The sequence below is a fragment of the Chanodichthys erythropterus genome, chromosome 2, assembly GCF_024489055.1.
Source record: "Chanodichthys erythropterus isolate Z2021 chromosome 2, ASM2448905v1, whole genome shotgun sequence".
NCBI classification, from domain to species: Eukaryota; Metazoa; Chordata; class Actinopteri; order Cypriniformes; family Xenocyprididae; genus Chanodichthys; species Chanodichthys erythropterus.
In genome coordinates, this window is record NC_090222.1 from 21,697,501 (window position 1) to 21,719,025 (window position 21,525).

At 36.5% G+C, this 21,525-nt stretch overlaps 1 protein-coding gene across 1 annotated transcript in view; it reads left to right on the plus strand.

Moving 5' to 3' along the window:
* eif3ea (eukaryotic translation initiation factor 3, subunit E, a) overlaps positions 1-21,525 on the plus strand; it is a 46,324-nt gene that overhangs the window by 4,113 nt on the left and 20,686 nt on the right. The window contains exons 4-7 of the mRNA XM_067404806.1: positions 7,435-7,477; positions 9,291-9,395; positions 18,085-18,210; positions 19,253-19,377. Coding sequence (XP_067260907.1) covers positions 7,435-7,477; positions 9,291-9,395; positions 18,085-18,210; positions 19,253-19,377 — 399 coding nt within the window. The remainder of the gene's footprint in view (positions 1-7,434; positions 7,478-9,290; positions 9,396-18,084; positions 18,211-19,252; positions 19,378-21,525) is intronic.

The window sequence follows — 21,525 nt, forward strand, 5'->3', positions numbered from 1 at the left end:
TCAATTGCACATTTGAGACAAGACAGTCCTCAGGGATGTGGGATGAAGCCCTGCTCGATGCTAGACGATACTCCAAACAGAACATTTGTGGCTCTTTTTCTGGATGGTCTGGCTTAAGTGCCTTTTAATTAAGTGGATGGCAGAACATCAGTGGGCATTTGCAATCACAATCGTTTCGCATTTGATTGAAATTGCCATGTGGATGAGTATATGGTTTCACTCTGCAAATTTCAGAAGAGCAGAATGTTAGAGCATCCTGTGGTGAGTTTCACAAAGGCTACTTTTCGATTTCTGTGATGCTGACTTTGCCGTAATTAAAATATTTTGGTTAAACTCGGTCCTCCATCTAATGCTTGCTTTTCTTTGATGGATGTGCCTCATTTTTAGCCGCCAGCCAATCTAGATGTTTTAGGTTTAGATAAGTGGTGTATTAGGGATTAGAGATGTTTTTACTTAATTAAAAGAAGGTTGTTGCACTGATCACTGGAGGCGGTATAGATATTCTCAAATAGTTGTCTCCATTAGCAGTTGGAGGGATTTTCTGGATTAGAGACAGTGGAGTCTCGTTGATTATTTTGGATTGAAAAGACATTGTTCTGCTCACAATCAGTCGCCAACAAACCTAGACAGAAGAGACTGCATAGCAATGACTTAGTGACTGATTTAGCCACTATATTTGAGATAATTTAGACCTGATCATGAGACCTTTTATAGCCTTGAAATGTCAAAGATTTGAATCTTTGCCTATCCTCTATACCAGGGATTCCCTTTTTTGTCAGCCGAACCTTTTTGGCCTAAAATGTTTACTTGAAGTACTCCTTGACAAGTTAATATTTTAATAAATTAACAACATTCACAAGTTCATGGTTCTCTGATGTTCATTAATGGCTATATTTGGTCATATATGGCAAAGTGTTTTATTTTTATTTTAAACTTTTAAATTGTATTTTTTTTTTTATGATTTAAGTAATAATTAGCATTTCATTAATTCATAGTGTCTTCATTAACCCAGCCAAATCTTGCAAAATATGCTGTTGATATAAATAATTTACAAATAAAATGGCAAATCATAATGCAATGACATGTAGCTTTCAGTTGTTTCCTAAATAATATTAATTTGAGTAAATATTAAAAAATGGTAATAAAGATTGAGTGTTTTTTTTTTTTTGACAATATTGTTTGGTTAATGAAATAATTTACATTTACCGATTTAATTTACATTTATTAGTGTAAATATGGGTGCTGTGAATCTTAGTAGTTTTATCCCTAGTGCAGTTTTATGCTTTTGTGGGTATATTAAACTAAACCTAGTTACAACCTAGTTATTTTTGGTATCGTCTATCTATTCTGCAGAAAATGAGTATTGGAAGCACTTCATATATTTCAGTATCCAAAAATCGCTATTTTTGGCTACATTGCACTTAGTTTATTTTTTCAGATGGCTTTTTAAAAGGCTACAATTGAAAAGTGTATATATTATACAGTCATGTGAAAAAGTTAGGACACCCTATTGAATTCCATGGTCTTCCATATCAGAACATAATAAAAAATCATCTAGTGCTTGGCAGGTCTTAATTTTTGGAAAATAAAACCTCAGATGAACAACAACACATGACATATCACACCATGACATTATTTATTTAGCGAAAAATAAAGCCAAGATGGAAAAACCATGGGTAACAAAGTTAGGAACCCTTTGATTCAATTGCCTGTAGATCCAATTTTAATATCAATAACTTATAATTTCTTTAAAGATAGAAAAAAGGATAGCAGCTAAGGAGCAACCAACAACTGACATTGCCTCAATATACAACCACTTTGGTTGTGTATCCATCAAATTATCGGCAGCTTGATCGCTAATTCGCCAGAACATCATAGCTCTTGCATTAGCAGCCCAGTTAACAGAATAATCAAAAAAAGAGCCAAAAACCTCAAGTGATTCCATTTAAAAGTGGCAAAGCAGAAGAAGGATCACTCAAATATAAAAGCAGGTCGACTGCATTTAAGGACGGCTTAACCTCAGTATGACCGTATGATATACCCCTGATCTCAGAATGATTACGAAGACGGATGGCCAGGGGTTCTAAAGCTAGATCAAATAACAGTAGGCTTAAACAACAGCCTGTCGTGTACCACGCTGAAGAGGAAAATTAGAAGACCTTTCCGAATTAGTAAGTATTGCAGATTTGGGGGAAGAATAAAGCATTTTTATCAATAGTCTAAAATTCTCACCAAAGCCAAACCGATCCAGGACAGAAAACATATAACTCCATTCAATACGGTTAAAGGCCTTTTCGGCGTTTAAAGAAAGAACAGCTGCCTTGGAATTCTTACTCTGATTACTGTACCAAATTTTTAGCAGGCGACTTGAATTAAAAAAATGAAAATCTTCCTGGGACGAAGCCAGTTTGAGATTTAATATATCTTCCCGCAATGTCAGACACCATGGAGTGCATTCGAAAAGGAATTGATTTCCAAAAAAGTATAGCCACACCTCTAGCTTTAGAGGAAAAAGTGGCTTGATAAACTTGCGAAATCCAGTTTGCCCTAAGTCGCATCTTTTCATTAGGTCTAATATGGGTTTCCTGAAGGAAAATGTCAGCCGACAGTGACTTTAAATGTGAAAACACCTTTCCACTCTTACCTTAGCCAAAAAGAAGAGCAGAAATTATGAAAAACACACAAGGAGTTCTCCGGAGTACACAAGTTCTCTGCCACACAAATAGTCAGTAATCAGAATCCACAGTGAAAGTTAACCGAATGTTCCAAAAACAGTCCACTTCCATTACCAAGCTGAGTTAAAGCATACTTAGAGGCTACGCTGAGTCATTCGACAAGTTATCCACAAACTTCTTGGCCTCTACCAGAGAATCGAAAGAGAGAGCTCGCAACCGTTGTAATGCAGCATTTGCTGGAAAACGCAGGGACCATTTCAACCCAGCCTCCCGCAGAGCTTTCTTTACCGAACTAAATGCACGTCGCCGCGCTGTCATCTCCGGTGTAAAATCAGGGAAGATATGGATCCCTTTATATTTTAGAGGAAACTTATCCCGGCTCAGACAGAAGATTAAGTCTTTATCCCGATCATTGTGGATCCATGCGATAATGGTGCGAAGTCTCTGACGGCTTGGGTAACAGCGCCCGATGAGCTTGGTCAATCTTCACAGGTTTAGGGAAGTCGTCTCAGCCAAAAAGTTCGGTAATCAAGTCCAAAATGAATACTGAAGGGCGCCCCCACTCCTCACAATCGCTTATTCCCACAAATTTGAGATTCAGCCTTCGAGAGGGTCCTTCCAAGTCGTTCAGTTAGCCCAGAGAGATTTGTTTTCCACACGTAAGTATTCTCACACCTTTTCGAACTCACCAAGGTGTAAATCAGTACCTTTCAGGGCACCTTCTATCTCCACCATTTTTTGTTTAACGCCAGCCTGTTCTAACTGCAGGTTGACCAGCGTAGCATCCAACGTATCCAAGTGAGCACTTAATTCTGTCATCTTGTCCTCTATCAGCTTTTTTTAAAATCATCCATTGGGCACCAATTGCAGCAAGTATCGCATTCACATTTCCCTGTGAGATAGGATCACCTGGGTTGGCGTCCTCCTTAGTTGCAACAGTTTTTGAAGATTTCTTAGATGCCATTTTTCTGACAGAACGAGTCAGCGAAGTAACAGAATCGCCCTTCATGCACTTAAATTTCACTAAATATCCAAAACAACTTACTAAAGTTGACTATCAATTAGTCATTATCGACTGTGAAGTGGATTGGCGGTACTTTAATTACAAAAATATTCAAAATATAATGTCAGTGGAGAGGAGCTCAGAAAAAGGCGACTACTCCATGATATGCGCACTACTCCTTGTATTACAAGGTTTGCTCAAATTTAATATTTGGGGTTAAGGGTTTGTTGAAATTCGTTGAAATTTGCTTGCCATAGCAATCATTGCTAATTTTAACAGTTGACTTACAATCACATTTTTCTGTAGCTGTTTTGTATCTTTTTATGTCTTTGTTCTCTGTCTTTTGGCCCCTGCAGGTAGAGGCAGTAGCTGAGGCCACGATCTGCACTTAGTTATTGTTTAATTGCTGGCTTTGACTAGCGTTAATACAGAACCGTGCCTCCATATATTTTATCAGGCTAACGATGTGTGTTTGTGGTGTCTCTAAAGTGAGAAATCTCAGTAGGTGGTATTGCCTTCCCTAGACATTTTTAAACACCAGTTTGCATTTCGTTTCTCCAAAACATGCTTTTATCACAGTTTAGGATTAAGTCTGTGGCCTTAGAACCAGGCACAGTCTTAATTAACCAACTCAAAATGGATGTCTGCTCTTCATTAACGAGCGACTTTGAAGTTTACTTGTTCGATCTGAATATTTCGGGTTTCGGGGGGCGTTTTTCAGTGTCTGGAGTTTCACAGGCCGAGACGACCAAGAGGAAGTGCGGATCAGGACTCGTCTTTATTTGTTCTTTTATTTGTTAATAGCTGCTTGTTTGCGACATGTTTCTTTTAAAAGACGTCAGTCGGATGTTTACTGTGTCAACTCTCTGACAATGTCGCTTACGGGACGAATGCTGTAAGCAGGTGATATCATGTTTGGAAAGCTGTCAGGACCATTGTTCAGGAGTGTTAGGACATATAGAGTGGCGATGGATCTTTTCTTTAACAGACTGAGCGTGATGGATGGATGAGCTGCGCTGAATGGCTGAGGGCCGAGTTATCTCGCAGTTCCCTCAGCACCAATGCATTGACCTCCATGGTGAAACCTGCCCTGTCTGTTCCTCATTTCAACCCAGACGGGAGGTGGTGAGAGCTGATGGAGTAAAGATGTAATGTCCTCCTCAGCAGACAGATAAACATGGACTGACTGTTAGTTTTTTGAGATACTAGGTGAGAGCTGAGGAGGTTGGACGAAAAAAAGAAATCTTCCATAAGGACTGTGTCCTAATCAAGACAAAAAATTTGAAAAGAGCAATCTCTATATTTATCTATATTATCAAAAAATGCATTGTTTCCAAAACTGCATGACTTTATTTCTTTTGTCAATCAAAAAAGGAGACTTTAAGAATATTCACACTGCTCTTTTCTATATAGTGACAGTGAATTGGGGATTAGGTAGAGCTACACGATTAATTGAAATATTAATTATTATTATTATTATTATTATTATTATATAGTCATATTGATATAATCACAAAAATGTTGTGTAAATTATGTGGCCCTACAAACAAGCAAATCAAACCTGGAGTTAAAAAAAAAAAAAATCTAAAAAAAAAAAAAAAGTTTAAATCAAAATCACTATTTTTATTTTATTAAATTTTTTGTCAGTTTTCATCAATCATGCAGTTCTAGGACTGGGGCAGTTATGCTCCAAAAAACGTACATTTTTTTATGATGTACAAAAATACATCATAAAATCATCATAAAAGTAGTCCATATGACTTGTGGGTCTATATTCCAAGTCTTCTGAAGCCATACAAAAACTTTGTGTGAAGAACAGACTGAAATGTGAGTCATTTTTGGTTGGACTATTCCTTGTTTCCTGATGTTCTTATGTAGAGCGAGATTTTAGACTAATGAGATTTCACAAAGGGTGAGGCTCGCCAGCACAACGGCACAGAAATATAAATCAGACAATTGCAGAAATGTACTGTTGCTGTTTGTGGTTGTGTCTGCTTAGTACATTAAAATCTGATTTACATAGAAGAGATAGGTAGGTTTTTGCACTATCACTGGTTAGGATGCGGCGTAAGGGAGGTGGCTTGTCTCCACCCAGAGTCCCAGCATCTGTCAGATGATAGTATAATGGAACAGAAGCAGTTCTGCAGGAGAATGCCTTTATAAACAGCCTTTGAACTTTCCCACAAATAAAATAAACGTGCAATTCTGTCTGGAGCACACAGTGACGCATGGCTTCGTTTGCCGAATTCTTTAGAGGCCGGCCACATTTGGCGGAGGTGGTCGTGCGGTAAGCTTGGTTACCAGCCCCCTGTGCTGAGCATTTTGGCAAAACTCAAATGATACGCACAAGTTGCAGTAGATTCTTACTCCATCTCACCTGAGGAGGAGACACAATGTGTTTGTTTTTCATTACCTTATTCTTTCTTTAATTAGTGGCGTTTCCTACGTGGTGTTTCTTACTAAGCTCATATTTGGGCTCATTGGTTTTTCTAAACCCCAGTATTAAAGGTCGTTGTGTAATTCATCCCACAAAGTTTGTTTTTACGGATATGAATGATACCTCAAATCACGAGGCTGGTTGAAAAATGTCTGCTATTATAAGTAATCAGACTTACTACAGTATTTTTGTCTGGTAGACATTGGCAAAAAAACGTGATATACTTTTATTGAAGAGGACCATGAGGCATATCTAGTGTAGAGATGTGACGGTGAGGAAATTTCAGTAATACCGGTATCACTGAGGTGGTGTTGTAGGAACTTGCGGTGTGTGTCCACTGGTGCAGAGCAAGCATTTTCAAGTAATTCCTTTGGAAGTTGAGTTTCCATAGGAATTGATTGAAAATGCTCACTTTGCTAGTGAACACGCACCATTATGAATGCCCGTACGGCCGTGCACATTTTTCTTTCACTTTTGAATTTGCGGAAATTCAGGGCGCGGCAATTGCTTGAATGGTTTTTTAATTATTATTCTTAATGAAAAACACAACAACAAAACAATACAATGACAAACTCCCTTTCGCTTTGAAACCAAATCTGCCGCAATCGTCTTGTCAGTCAAGAGTGAGGTGAAATGGGTGAAATCTAACTTCTGCTGCTGATCTGTGCTGCAAATCTTGTTCGGCCACATGCTGAAATGAGCAGACATGTTTGGTTTTTAATGTAGTGTCTGTCCTCTAACTGAACTGATGATTTTTATTACTATTAAAAAAAAAAAAAAAAATCACTGAACACCGGTAACGCCGACTATCGCAGCAAGCCTAATCTAGAAATCACATTTTCTTCAGAAAGTGTGAAATTTCTTTGAATTTTCTTGTAGTTTCCCAACTTTTTTCCAAATGTTCTTTCTCTTTCTCTCTCTATCTCTTCTTTTTTTTTTTTTTTTTTTTGAGACTTATTATGTAAAGAAGAGAGAAGGAAAATAGGGTTAGGAAATGTATTGTTCCAGTTTCGAGCTTGTTGTCCTTGTCATCAACGTGTCAGAGCGCATACTACTAAGCTGTAGCTTCGACCTTTCTCTCTTAGTTTAGGGGGGGGGGGGTATTTTATTTTATTTTTTATATATTACTTTTTATTAAATAAAATCTATTTTATACTTAATTTGACATTTTATATTTTATTATATATATTTTTTTTATTTTAAAAATGTAGGAATTCCATAAAATATAGTGATTTTATTTAATATGATTATTTATACCTTTTTAAAAATAAATGTATTTCATCCACTCTTGCTCACTGAAAAATGTTTCTGTGTTCCAGGGATGGGCGTATGCTGTTTGACTATCTGGCTGACAAGCATGGTGTAAGTACTTCTGCTGACTCTTCCACCCTTCTGAGAAGTTCTCATGACTCCTCTATGAACCCAGTGTTGTTTTGGGGGGCCAACGGGAGGGGTGGCCCTGAGCAGCGAGACATTAAATGACTTCCCAAAACCTTAAGTCATTTTCGGGGATTTTATGGCTTGCAGAAATTTCTGTGGACATTTACATTCTGTGGCGAATTGTTAAGAATAAACGGAACAGCTCGGGACCCGTGGGTATGGCCTCAAGAATGCTGGGGATTCTATATTTGACTTGACGGCACTCCCACCCCAGCATCCTGAGACTGACCTGAGGCCTGTCCTCAGTGCACCTTCACTGCACAGGCTACTCCGTCTTTACGACACGATCCTCGCCTTAACAACCCTCTCGTCGCCGCCCCCAGGAAGGCCCCTGTAGCCTTAACGACATCCGCACCAGAGCTCTAGTTTACTGTGAGCACACAAAAACACAGACATAAACTAGACACACAATGAGCTCTCTGTTCTAAGACGCCCTGGTTTCCCGAGCATGTTCTATCGAACTGTCCGTCAAACTGCTGGTGCTCTCTGGTCATCGCTGTTAGCTGAAATTGAGGATTGTATTTGAGACAGATAATCCTGAGGTCACATAGGTTCACATGTAAACAGTTTCCTGAAGAGTTACAATAGCTATGTTTCCATCCACCTATTTTTATGTGCAATTTGGGATATTGCATAAAAAACGCTGAATGGAAATGCCGAAATGTGCATAAATTCTAAAAATGCGCATTAAAAAAATTAAATTACTCTTCCATTTTTCTAAGTGATATTTAGTGCCAGTTTAACAGGAAGTGATGATATTATTATCTTCGGCTCACTGGATGTGCTTTATTCGCAAATGTTTTATGCAACATTCCAGTTAAATTCGTAATTTTGGATGGAAACATAGCTAATGATGTACAAATTTGTTTGTACTCACTAGAAATGAATATTGCAAAAATTCAGTTTGCGTTTTTGCGAATATATAAAGTGATTTTCATAAGATTATTTAAACCTTTTTTATTTTTAGAAGTGTTGAAATAATTTAAGTAGCTTATCCAGCATTTTCTTCATATAGCAGAAATTGTATTAATGTCAATCTTCATTACCATTGCACATAAATAGATACACATTTTGTGTATTAATCATGCACAAGCAGTGCTTCAGTTAATGGAGAAAAAATGATTAAAATCATATACATAAAAGGAATAAATACTCAAAATATATTTCACTTAAATTAACAGATGAAAAAAAAAAAAAAAAAAGGGCGACAAGTAGTAGGCTATTTGCTGAGTTTTGGTTAATTTTGTGACTCGCTCCAAAAACAAGTTCACGGAAAGTCAGAAAGTGCATCCTGTTTGTTTTCTTTATTTTACAAGAGCACAGTGTTTTGTTTATAGTGTAAGTGTAAACAAATAAAAGTAAACCCTACAGTTTCGAATGATGTCTTACTCTTTTCTGTATGACCCTGTATGACAAGTGTATTTTAAGTTATTTCCACCGTTATAAGTAAACAATTCAAGTGATTGCACAGATGCCTTATATATATTATATAACATATAATTTTCTAGCAATTTTAACTTGACATTGCAGTCTTTTCATTATCAAAATAAAATACAGTCAACCAAACAACAAAACAAGTTACACTGCTCAATTACTGGTAGGCCTATACATTGTGTATTATGTATTCTTTACATCATTTAATTGGTTAAAAGTCTTACTGTCGGTGAACTGTTAACCAGTTAATTATGAGCATCCCCACTTTGCGTTTTTGTTTAATGTCTGTCTTTCCTTGCAGTTCCGGCAGGAGTATTTGGACACCCTGTACCGATATGCCAAGTTCCAGTATGAGTGTGGGAACTACTCAGGTGCAGCGGAGTACCTCTATTTCTTCAGAGTCCTGGTATGTGTCTTACCACACCCCTGTCTTTAACAGATGACAGAGTTGTGTTTTCTAGCATTCTCCTCCGGGACGTTCCCAGTGGGGCAATTTTCAAGAGCTTCTTTTCATCACGACACTCTTTCATTTTCTCTTTCGCAAATTGATGCCATTAAATGCATTCTTGTTTAATAAGTTCTTGTCTAATGGACAAACAGTTTTATTTTGATGGAGAGTTCCCCCGTGAGTGTTAATAGAGCCAGACGGTTGCCCTATTGAGACTTTGAATTATTGTCTCTGCTTAATATGGTTCTGCTTTTTTAGTACGAGACTCTGCCAAATCCCATGAGTTACGAGCATTACGCATGCACTTAATGTTGTGTTTTTCTAAATGACGCAGATGAAAAGTAGACATGGCTCGCTCACAGGTAGATTTTCTCAAATTAGAATCCAAATCCTTTTATCATGAAATACTGTGTCATTTATTCATTGCTTCACAAAACAGGCAATGTTTTTTTGCACTTGAGGCAATCCGAAGAACTAAAAGCTCCTGATCTGTAATTACTTCTGAAAAGTGCCATCCCATGGCTTGTTAAATTCCTTGCATGTCTTGAGTGCTGAAAAGAACCTCTTCAAGGACTTGGTTAGGAGTTGTTTCAGGGCTGTGTTTAGTGGCAGACTTCATAAGCTTATGGGTTTATGGGCAGTGCTACTCCCCATAGATGATTGGTGGGGATTTTGTGGCCTAATCACTCTTGGTTTGACAGGATTCCCCAGTTTTTGCAAGGGTTAAAGGTTACACAGCTTGCTCTATATAATCCCAAGACACCAAAAAAAAAAAAAAAGGCTTTTCAACAGAAGATGACTAGAATTTGTGTTCTTCCAACAGTCAAACCATTTTGAGTCTTTTATTGATCCAAAATCACATTGGATAACAGTATACTAAGGCCACATTCACAATGCAGTTTAAATGCCTTACTCCTCCTAGTTTTTGAATTACATTTCTGAAAAGCAAAAATCCCTTTCTGTTCTGATCTGGAAATAAATCAGATATTTTTTTTTTTACTTCTTAATTTTTTAAATTACATTTTATTATAATACTTTAGTGCATTTATTTTTCTTATTATGATTAATAGTAGCAGCTTTATTATTATTGATTATATAATAATAATAATAATAAAAAACGTAGATTGGTCTATTATATTATCCATGCATATTTATTATTATTTGTAGTAGTAGTATGCTAATTTTGTGTATGTATGTATGTATGGATACACCCTAGAAAAGTGGGGTTTTGGACAATATTGGTGTGAATCCTTTTTAATTTGTGATAATTTTGCACTGATAAGGGACAACACAAACTACAAAAACATATTGTATTACATAAACAGTTTAAACATAGAAAAAACTTAAATTTTCGATTAATCAAAATATCCACCATTAGCAGCTATCTGACCTAAACTGGGTTCTAATTGGTTCATTGTATTCTAAACTTAATTGGAAATCAATTGTTGAAGCTATTAATGTGTGCTTACCCAAACATCTTTTACAAACCTGGGCCAAGTTTAGACCAGTAACCAGGCATCACAGCTGACAAAGGGGCATATCTGACTTTGACATGTATATATTGCCATTATTATGTAATAAAAATGAAAATTATTATTGCTTCAATGATAATGTCAAGTTACTTTAATGTATTTGCACCAAAAAAATGATTTAAGGATTTATGCTGATATTGTCCAAAACCACACATTGTCAGGGGTGTTTCCAAACTTTTGGATATAATATAATATAATATAATATAATATAATATAATATAATATAATATAATATAATATAATATAATATAATATAATATAATATAATATAATATAATATAATATAATATAATATAATATAATATAATGTATTAATTGTCATTTATTACTCACCCTCTTGTCGTTCCACACCCGTAAGACCTTCGTTCCGATGGCTCAGTTAGGCCTCCATTGACAGCAAGATAATTAACACTTTCAGATGTCCAGAAAGCTACTAAAGACATCTTAAAAACAGTTTATGTGACTACCGTGATCGAACCTTAATGTTATGAAGCGACGAGAATACTTTTTGTGCGCCAAAAAACAAAATAATGACTTTATTCAATAATATCTAGTGTTAGGCGATTTTAAAACACTGCTTCATGAAGCTTTGAAGCTTGACGAATCTTTTGTTTTGAATCAGTGGTTCAAAACATGTCTCAAACTGCCAAAGTCACGTGAACCATTGAAATTTCGTATGAAATAACGTAGCCTCGTTTACTGAAATCACATGATTTTGGTGCTCTGAACTAAATTCGAAACAAAAGATTTGTAAAACTCTCTTTACAAAAAATTTTTTCGGTGATAAACCCTTTAGGATAAGATTTTCACTTGCTTATTAGTTGTCACCTGATCATACGTGTCTGATATGGACTACATTTAAAAGGTTAAGTGAACAACCTCACCAGGGGAAAAAAAAAAAAAAAAAAAAGATTCCAGCATAGAATTGGAATTAGTTTTGTCTTGCAGTGTGAAACTAGCCTAAAGCATACACAAACACTAACATCTTCCTCTAAGTTCCCTTTACTTCTTTACCTTTTTTTAAATGTTGTTGTCTGGATAAAGATCCAGGCAGTGATACACCGAGGACCTTGGATTAAATAATTTTCACCAGTGGAATACTTTTGGAATCAGATAATACCAAAGTAGGTTTGTGGGGGAAGATAATTGCAGTTCACTGAGAGTACTGGCAGTATCCATGTTACACGTGCGTACTTCTTATTTCCTCTGTAAACAAAGGGCTCATTGCTGGGGCTCTGGTGTTTGTGGCTTCTCTCCCACTGCCTGTAGAAATGAGTGAAAGATGAACTTATGGGGAAAAGCGGCCGGACGCTCCGAGCCCAGCGCAGTGCTGTCTAGCAAGTGGGGCGGGGGGCAAATGACGGCTGGGAACGAACAAATTGACCCGCTCCTTTCTCTCTGGCCGCAGTGTGTGGAGGTAGTCCAGTGTCTTAAAGAGAGGTGCCCATTGTCAACGCTGCCCTGGGCCAAGAGTGTTGCGAGAGGCTCCATGCCTGGCTAAGTTATCAGACTCCCTTGCCGGCGAGTGTTTCTCACGTAACCACATAGCCTGCCTTCTCACATGGAATGCACTCCTGTTTCTTCAGACCAGCTCTCACGTATGATTCACTCAACCTACATTGCTGTAAAAAAAGGCCAGACGTTTGCCAAGCGAGGCTGTGTCACTTTAGCAACAAGTGACCGAAAAGAAACCCTTTATTTGATTTTTAAATAATCTTGGTTTTAGCATTTCAGAGGTGTGATGAAGACTGTGTTGTTTAGATTTGCAACATGTTTCCCATTTGTGGATGATTTGCAGCGTCAGTCACGCTGTTTGTTTGTTTGTTTGTTGTGTCTCTGTGGTTTTCGTGGGAGCCGAGGGAAGGAACGGCCGACAAGCCTTGAATTACACCCTTCAGTTTTTGTCACCCTCTTTTTGCATATTCATTAGTATAGATGCATCAAGGACATACTTAAAGGGATACTTGAGAATTCTGTCATAATTTTTCACCATCATGTCATTCCAAACACGTATGACTTTCTTTTTTTGTTTCTGCGAAAACACACAAAAAAATTCTTTTTTTTGAAGAATGTTTTTGTCCATACATTAGAAGTCAATGGGGTCCAAAACAGCACAGGACCTAATAGACTTTCAAAATATGTATGCTCACTAAGGCTGCATTTATTTGATCAAATATACAGTAAAAATGGTAATATTGTGAAATATAAATTAAAAATAAATATATTTTTAAATAATTTTTTTTTTTTCTCTACTAATAATTTTAAAATGAAATTTATTCCTGTGATGTAAAAACTGATTTTTCTGAAGCCATTACTCCAGTCTTCAGTGTCACATGATCCTCCAGTAATCACTCTAATTGACCCTTTTCACATTTCTCAGAAGCGGAAGTCGTCATAGTTGGGTTAAATTCTATAGCGGTGACTGAGAAATTACATGAAATATATTTTTTGTGTTTCCATTTGCTGAAAAAGCAAAAGAAAAACTTCTTTTGCTTGTTTTCAAAACTTGTTTTCAAAACTTTCAAAAAGAGGAAAAAAATAGAGAGCGATAGATAACGGCAGTCAGAAGAGAGAAAGATGTCGTTTTACTATCACTCCCATAGCTGTTGTATTAGAAACACCCTCACAGCAGCGTTAACTAGTTTATTTTTTATTTGATGCAAAGGCAATGTAATACAAAGTATAGTGTTATTAAAATATATAATATAATATAATATAATATAATATAATATAATATATATATATATATATATATATATATATATATATATATATATATATATATATATATATATATATATATATATATATATATAATGTATGTATGTGTTTAAAAAAATGAAATGAAATGAAATATAAAATTTTGCAGGATTTACGATATTGATGACCGTCAAAACGCTTCATCAGTCTGTGAAAAGAGTCTATATCCTGATTTGATACTCAAGAAACTTTTCTTATTATCAGTATTGAAAACATCTGCTTAATATTTTTTACAGGATTATTTTGACGAATAAAAGTAACAGCATTTATTTGAAATAAAATAGAAATCTTTTGTAACCATTGTATGCATATTTTTACTATCACTTTTGATCATTTTTTTAAAGAAAAAAAATGTTCAACAAACAAACACATGAGGTTGAGTAAATGACAGAATTTTTATTTTTGTGCAAACTTTTCCTTGTTTAAGTGTGCATAGAGCTTTGTAAACATGCATGTTAGGTTTTCCTCAAGGTTTTTGAATTTTTTTTTTTTTAGGATAAGATGAAATACAATAGAGCTTACTCATCCTAGGAAAACCACATAATTGATATTGTGAACACATCAAGCGTTTTTAGTAGATTACACTGTTCACACAGCAACTAGCCTTGTTTATGCTGTCACTGCTCAAACTAAATAAAAGGAAATAGCTTCCAGAAATTCTCTCCCTGTGCATGTTTTGAAGCTTTTAATCCTTTCATTTAAAACTTAAGATAATTGTCAGATAAAATGCTTTATAACTAGCTTAACTAGCTTTATAACTAGCTTATAACTACCTGTAAAAATTTTAAAGGAGCTTTCTCACTGAATATCTACCCCTTTTTCTTTTCTTATTTACTATTTATCCACCCCTGTTCAAGCTGGACCTCCCATCTCCTTGGATGGCTCCTAGCATGGGAGATGTCAGGCTCTAGAACTCCTCTAGCGTGGGAAACACAGCCATTTAACGAAGGAAGCCAGGCTTGCAAAATCCAGACCCGAGGTCCTGTTACAGTGAGGGCCCGGTGCGAAAAGAGCAACTTATTCATATCATCTGTTAATGCAGGGATTGGATGTTGAGAATAAAGATTGAGTGTCCCGTCGGATCCCCAGCACAGTAAATTTATTGTTGCTGGTCAGTCAGTGAAAATGTGCCCATTTCGGGAGGCAATGGAAACTCAAGGTAACTTGTGGAAAAACCCAGGTATTGAAACTATTCTTGCATGGCCAGTGCTGAAAGCCAGTCAGTGTGCAGAAAGCTGCCATAATGACATGGAGTGTCGCCAAATGTAGCAGGCAGGGACTTCCAGGAAAAAAAAAAAAAAAGAGGAAAAAAAACAAACACTTTTAGAAATGAAACGTTGACCTTTATATTGGCAGCAGGGATGGCGTTTTTCCCCGGTTGTCCCTCCGAGCTGATCTCTGAGTTTTTGGGCTTTGACTGTTGTTTAGACACATCTAACTTGGGAATTTTGATGAAAGTGCTCCACTGTTGCAAGCAGATGGGTAATTGCTTCTGTACTCTATTGATTTTAAAACTGTTCCATACTACTGTGTTTCACTATGCAAATATTACAGAAGTAGATTTTATCCTTCCATATTTCTACAGAGCATTTATTTTAGGGCTGAATTAAAAATAAAGATTTTTCAATTTTAATTGATTCTTATTTTGATAAATCGATATTGATTCTTAAATCCCAAAAATTCATTTTCTAGTCCATGCTGTTTTCAGTTGATGCCTCCCATCCAATAAATTGCAGTAAGCTTTGTGCATTGTTACTTTTGCTCATGAACCGATCACCTCTCCCTTAAGAGAATTATTATTAGTTAAAGCACAAATTAAACATGAATGAACATCAGAAGGTATGTTGAAAGAAACAATACAACTTAACGAAATCCGCATCATGTCTCATTTAATTGCTCAATCGGTGTTTCAACCGTGAAAAGACATCAGTAAAACAGCCTGTAAACAATGTCACGCAACTTTACATATACCTCAGAAAAGCCATTCAAAACTTGTTAGTCAGCTAGAAAAATTAACTCTAGAAAGGAGCGTTTTGCAAAATATATTGCCAGTATATTTTCATATTCGTTGTGTTTACTTAACCTGTTCTTCAATATTTAATGTCTTGTTTTTTTGACAGCCAAATGTGTATATTTAAAAAATGAGAAGAAAGAGATTATCATAAAAATATTGTTTTGTTGTTTTTTATTATAATTGTTTATTTGTAATTTAATTAATAAAAAGTAGCAAATACAAATCGGGTAATTCTAACTTTTATAATTATAATGGACCAACTGGGCTTGAAAGGTTTCAAACCTAAAATGATGCCATAGTATTTAGTTTTTAATTTTTTATAATTAAGACACCATTTTAAATAGCACCACCTGTGCAAAGTGATATGTCATGAATTTATCAAATTTTGTTAAAAGGAAATGATGCACTTGGACCCCCAAATATTTCATGTATTTTATCTTTTTTTTTTATTTATCGTATACCCTTGTAGTTTCCTAATTCCATGATGCTTTGCAGACAGCATCCTATTTATGCTTTGCCTTTTGGAATATGAAGGATTTGTAACACAATATCCAATGTTTCTCCCCATCTATATTTAATGGTTGATATACGTGAGGAGCGGTATTTCCATCCAATCATATTTTAGTGTATGCAGGGCTCTTTTTAATATTCAGACCAGGTCATTTTCGTGCACGCTGAATCAGTCTAATCACTCCATTTCCCATGAGCCTTTGGCTATAGCTCATCCCCCTTGTTTTCATGAAACGCACTGAGATACTTCAGCAACTCCCTAATCTGCAACACATTATCTCCTCCCTTTTGTTTGTTTTTGTTTTTTAGTCATAATTTAAAACAGCTTATGTTCCTTTGAAGCGGATTGTCTCTGTAGAGATGCACCATGTTAAATCTTGTTCATATTTCCATGCAAGAAGCTGAGCATGTATCTTTCAGGGGTTTCATAACTTGATTCCGCAGGATGTTTTTCTTTTGTGCCAAATGTTCAGGAGATTATCACAATTACTAGTTAATCAAGTTATCTAAACATTATTTTCAAGGGCCTGTTTCTGTTTAACAAGACTTATGTTATTGGCTTCTGCAGATTTTAGTCAACGTAGACGTGACAGAACCTTAAGACATTGCAGTCTTTTGAATGTGTTGTCTGTGTAAATGTAAATTATTTGATTATTATTTGTCCAGCAAAAACCTACTCAAATGGTTTTCATTTACTTTGCAACCACACAACTATCCATCCTCACCCAGTGTTTGTGTTTAGTTTGGTCTTTGATTTGATTAGTTGAGTTTCTTTTCCTAATGTCTGGACCTCATTCTCTCACTCCTCCACGAAGAGACATTTTGATTAGTGTCCCGCCACTCCAGTCCTGTCCACATCTCGAGGGTGATCAAAGCTCGCAGACATGTGTTAGGGCCAGTAACAGAGGCTCTAGCGGTAGCAGCACACATCATTAAAGAGCCTCACCGAAGGCAAAGGCAATGCACTAAGGTCATCACAAGTTCACATGAACTTGGGGGAGCTTTTGTTCCCCATTTGTGCTTGACACCAGATATCAGAAAGAATTACTATATTAATAGTAACCTATATTGAAGGACTCTGATTTACATTTTTAGATTCTGAATAAAAAAATAAAAAAAACAGCTCCTGTTGGTGTTTTGGTGATTTGAAGCCACTTTCATCTTATGACATGACCCTTCTTTCCCTCAAGATAGCACTTGACCCCAGGCTAGTTAAAGAGCACTTGTTTAACTTGCGTAATTATTTCCCAGCAATATCACAGACAAGTTGGCCTTTAACCTTTGGCCCTTGTCTGAGGACCTCTTTGACTCAACCACCTCAAAAACACTCTTTCTTGAATAAAAGAAAAATATATTTTACATTAATCAATATAAATAATCAGTTAAATTTTTATAGTTTTATTAGGTGATTCCTAACAATTCAAAACAGAAAAAAAAAAAAATAATCACCTCAGATGTGCTTAATAACGAGAATGGTTTTTAGTGACTTTATCACAGAAATACTGCAAATGAAGTTTTATAAAAAGCTAAATAGTCTTCCAGGATACATTTCTTTTTCCCTTACAAGCCCGATTCCCAAAGATGACATAATTTAATCTGTTTATCCACTGTAAATAAATAAAGAAGTTACTCCATCGAGCAGCGTTGCCGAGAGAAGCTTAACTTTTAGCTGTGGGAAATGGCAGATGTCAGAAATACAGTATTTAGAAAGTGGAAAAGGACCAAGACTGCCAGCCTACCAGTGTAATTTTATGGGAATTGAGTTGATTTCATTGTCTACTTTTGTTTACAGTGGTTCAATGTACTTTTCTATGTTTGTGTGTTTGTGCAGGTCCCGGCCACAGACAGAAATGCGCTGAACTCTCTTTGGGGCAAGCTGGCCTCTGAGATCCTGATGCAGAACTGGGAGGCTGCCATGGAGGACCTCACCCGTCTGAGAGAGACTATCGATAACAATGTAATGCCCCGCCACTCAGAATTCAATACCACACTCGGATTCCCTTACATAGGCCATAATATTGACCGCCTTGTGTTTGAGCATAGCACCGCCGCTGTTGCCTCCCCTCCTCTGCTCCATCTCCTCGATTCCTTCTCACCGCAACTCACAAGTCAAGCAAAACCTTAATTGCTGTGTTATGTCGGCACAGCTTGATTTTTAATTGGAGGAATTGAGCTGGGAAAGAAGGGTTTGGCTTTGGGAGAAGTATGAGTAAATAAAAAATTCAAGTCTTTGGACATTGTAAATTTCTATTCTGAACTTTGATTTGAACTGAGTCTGGAAGGCAGCGGAAGCCAAGTGTTGGTTTTTCAGAGTCAGAAGTTCATCTTGTTATGATCAAGTCACGATCAAGACAAGTCAGCCTTTAAAGGGATAGTTCACCCAAAAATGAACATTTTATCATTACTTTCTGAGTTATTCACTATATTCTTTTAGTGGAAATTAATTTGTATTCAACAAGGAGACATTAAACTGATCAAAAGTTACAGTGAAGACGCTTATGTTATAAAAGAATTTCATTTCGAATAATTTCTTTTGAACTTTCTATATATTTAGAATCCTGAAAAATAAATGTATCATGTTTCCACAAAAATATTAAGCAGCACAACTGTTTTCAACATTGACAATAATGTTTCTTAAACACCAAATCAGCATATTAGAATGTTTTCTGAAGGATCATGTGACACTGAAGACTGGAGTAATGATGCTAAAAATTTCAGCTTTACCCTCACTGGAACAAATTACATTTTAAAAGATTAAAATAGAAAACTGTTATTTTTAATTATTGTAATACTTTTCAAAATATTACTGTCTTTACTGTATTTTTGATCAAATACTATTAAATAATCAAATAAATCTCCTTTTGTTGTCCATGGAAAAAGAAAGACATGCAGGTTTGTAATGACATGAGGCTTAGTAATATTGTAATTTGGGGATGAACTATCCCTTTTACAATGATTTTTAACATCTTTTCTCTTCCATTTTTGTGTTATCTCTACAGACAGTAAGTTCTCCTCTCCAGTCTCTCCAGCAAAGGACTTGGCTGATCCACTGGTCACTCTTCGTGTTCTTCAACCACCCCAAAGGGAGAGACAACATCATCGAGCTTTTCCTCTACCAGCCACAGTAAGCACCTTCTGCAGCTGCTCGTTTTCCATCTGGGATTTGGTTTTGCTTTGGTTTTGCTTTGGTTTGACTCTAATAAAAATGGATGAGGTAGGATTAGAACACGGGTCCAGGTTGGAAAGCCCACCGCAGTCCACAAACGAAATTGCTGATGCTGGGCTCACCAGCCAGCCGCTTACAGACCCACGACCCCAGTGGTCAGTGCGAAAATGAGTCTGGCAGCACGGATGAATGCTGACAATGGCAAATGGGCTGCTTAACTCACGGGTTCAATGTTTTAAGTTTCTTAAAGCGATGGTGTTGATCCTGAACAAACAAGTTGATCTTTATGTAATCATGTAATCATTTTTTTTTTAAATGTTTCCAGACGGGAAAAAATATAACTTAATGAATCACCCCTGACTCTCATTCCCAATCAGGTCTGAATGTTCCATGAGGAAAAAGTGGTAGTTTGTAGTCACAAACCCAAAATATATAATAAATAAATAAATTAAAATAAATATATATATATAAAATACACACACACACACCCATTTACTTCTCACAAGTGCGCATACAAGAAGGGTAATCTAGGGCTTTTTGTTGCAGACTAGTCAAGGTCTTAACACATGGCAACAGGGTTCAGTCTTGTTGTGTGCACTTGTGTAAAAAGAAGCTTCAAGGGTCTACTAGCTTTTTTTTTAAGTGGGTTTACACCTGGTGCCTAAGGTAGGAAACTTGGATCTACTAAATAATTCTACATTCCATCTATTTTAAGGCCACATTTTCCCCCTAATGCACTGTTGTGGAGCCTAATGCCTATACACTATTCAAAGACAAAATGGACTTCTGCCTGTAAGATGTTGTTTTCCAGCAGAATAGATGATTAAGGATGAACAGACCATAAATTAGTCATTAGAACCTGACCATAGTGGGTGAAAAGACAGATTGAGGTGGCTTATTGCTCTGTTGGTAGCTGGAAAACCATGTTTAGGTTTGGCTTTTTCTTTGGTCATGACCGCTATGTGCTGTTTTTTAGGGCCAATGACCTGTGGCTGTGAAACTAGAGTGAATGTTTGACCTGCCTTTGAGACAATCGGCTGGCTTAACAGCAGCCCTTTGGACGTAGGTGCTCATTATACAAGAACATTCATTATGCTTCGTTAAAACCGGTCCAAAAAGGTAATTCTAAATTGCGGTTGGGCTCGTCAGATCAGAGGTCTTTCAATGCTGGCAGCCGCCTTTTCACTTTTCGTTTTTTGTGTTGTTCTCTCACCTCTTCTGCCTTCAGCTTTTATTTGCAGAGCCATGGCCATGAAGAGCAATCAGACCCCATAAATCTGAATCGGAGTGTAATTTACTGCATTAGATACACTGCATTTTATGTACTACAACAGTATTGCATTCTTTGTAGGGTAGATACATTGATTGTCATGTTTTAGTTGGAAAACTGCATCACGGTCTGTATTAGACCCTGTGAAAAGACCTTTTGTTTTCTGTTCTTCTCCTTTTTGATATTCTTGAAGTTTTGTTGACAATTAGGCTGACATCAGCCTGTGGCGTTCAAGTTCAATTCTTAGTTGTTTGGCTGTTGTTCAGGAGAGGGTATGATCCAGTGCTCTCAGTCTGAAGATTGTACATGATGTAGTCGTGCCGTCGAGCAGACGGCCAAAACAAAAACAGAAACTGAAATTTTTTTACTGCAGGAAAAATGATACCAAAGATAGGCTATCATATAATACGTTCCAACTAACTCCAAGGGCAGTTCGAGAAAGAATATTGTCACAAGATGACCTATGATGTAGGTGCAAACAGGAAAGCTAATACCGCAGAAACACTATCCCGGGCAGTGCAGAGTGTATTCAGAGTTTCACTTGATTTACCTCTAATTCCCCTCCTCCCTTCAGATGCATCATGAAATTGGAACTGCACCACTGTTCCTTCCTTTGCTTCATTTTCTACCTTTTATTTCTACCTTACCCAAATTAGAGCTGCAGCAGAGACTCCATTAGTGAAGCCACTTTAAAGTAGTAAAAAATGCATTTCTTGTTTATTGTGCATTTCTTATTTAAAAGTGACTGTGAAGACATTGTTATCCAGCTTATTCCTGCACTCCATGACGCTTTGCATGAATTATGGGTGCCACTTTTGTTAAGCTGTAAACAATCA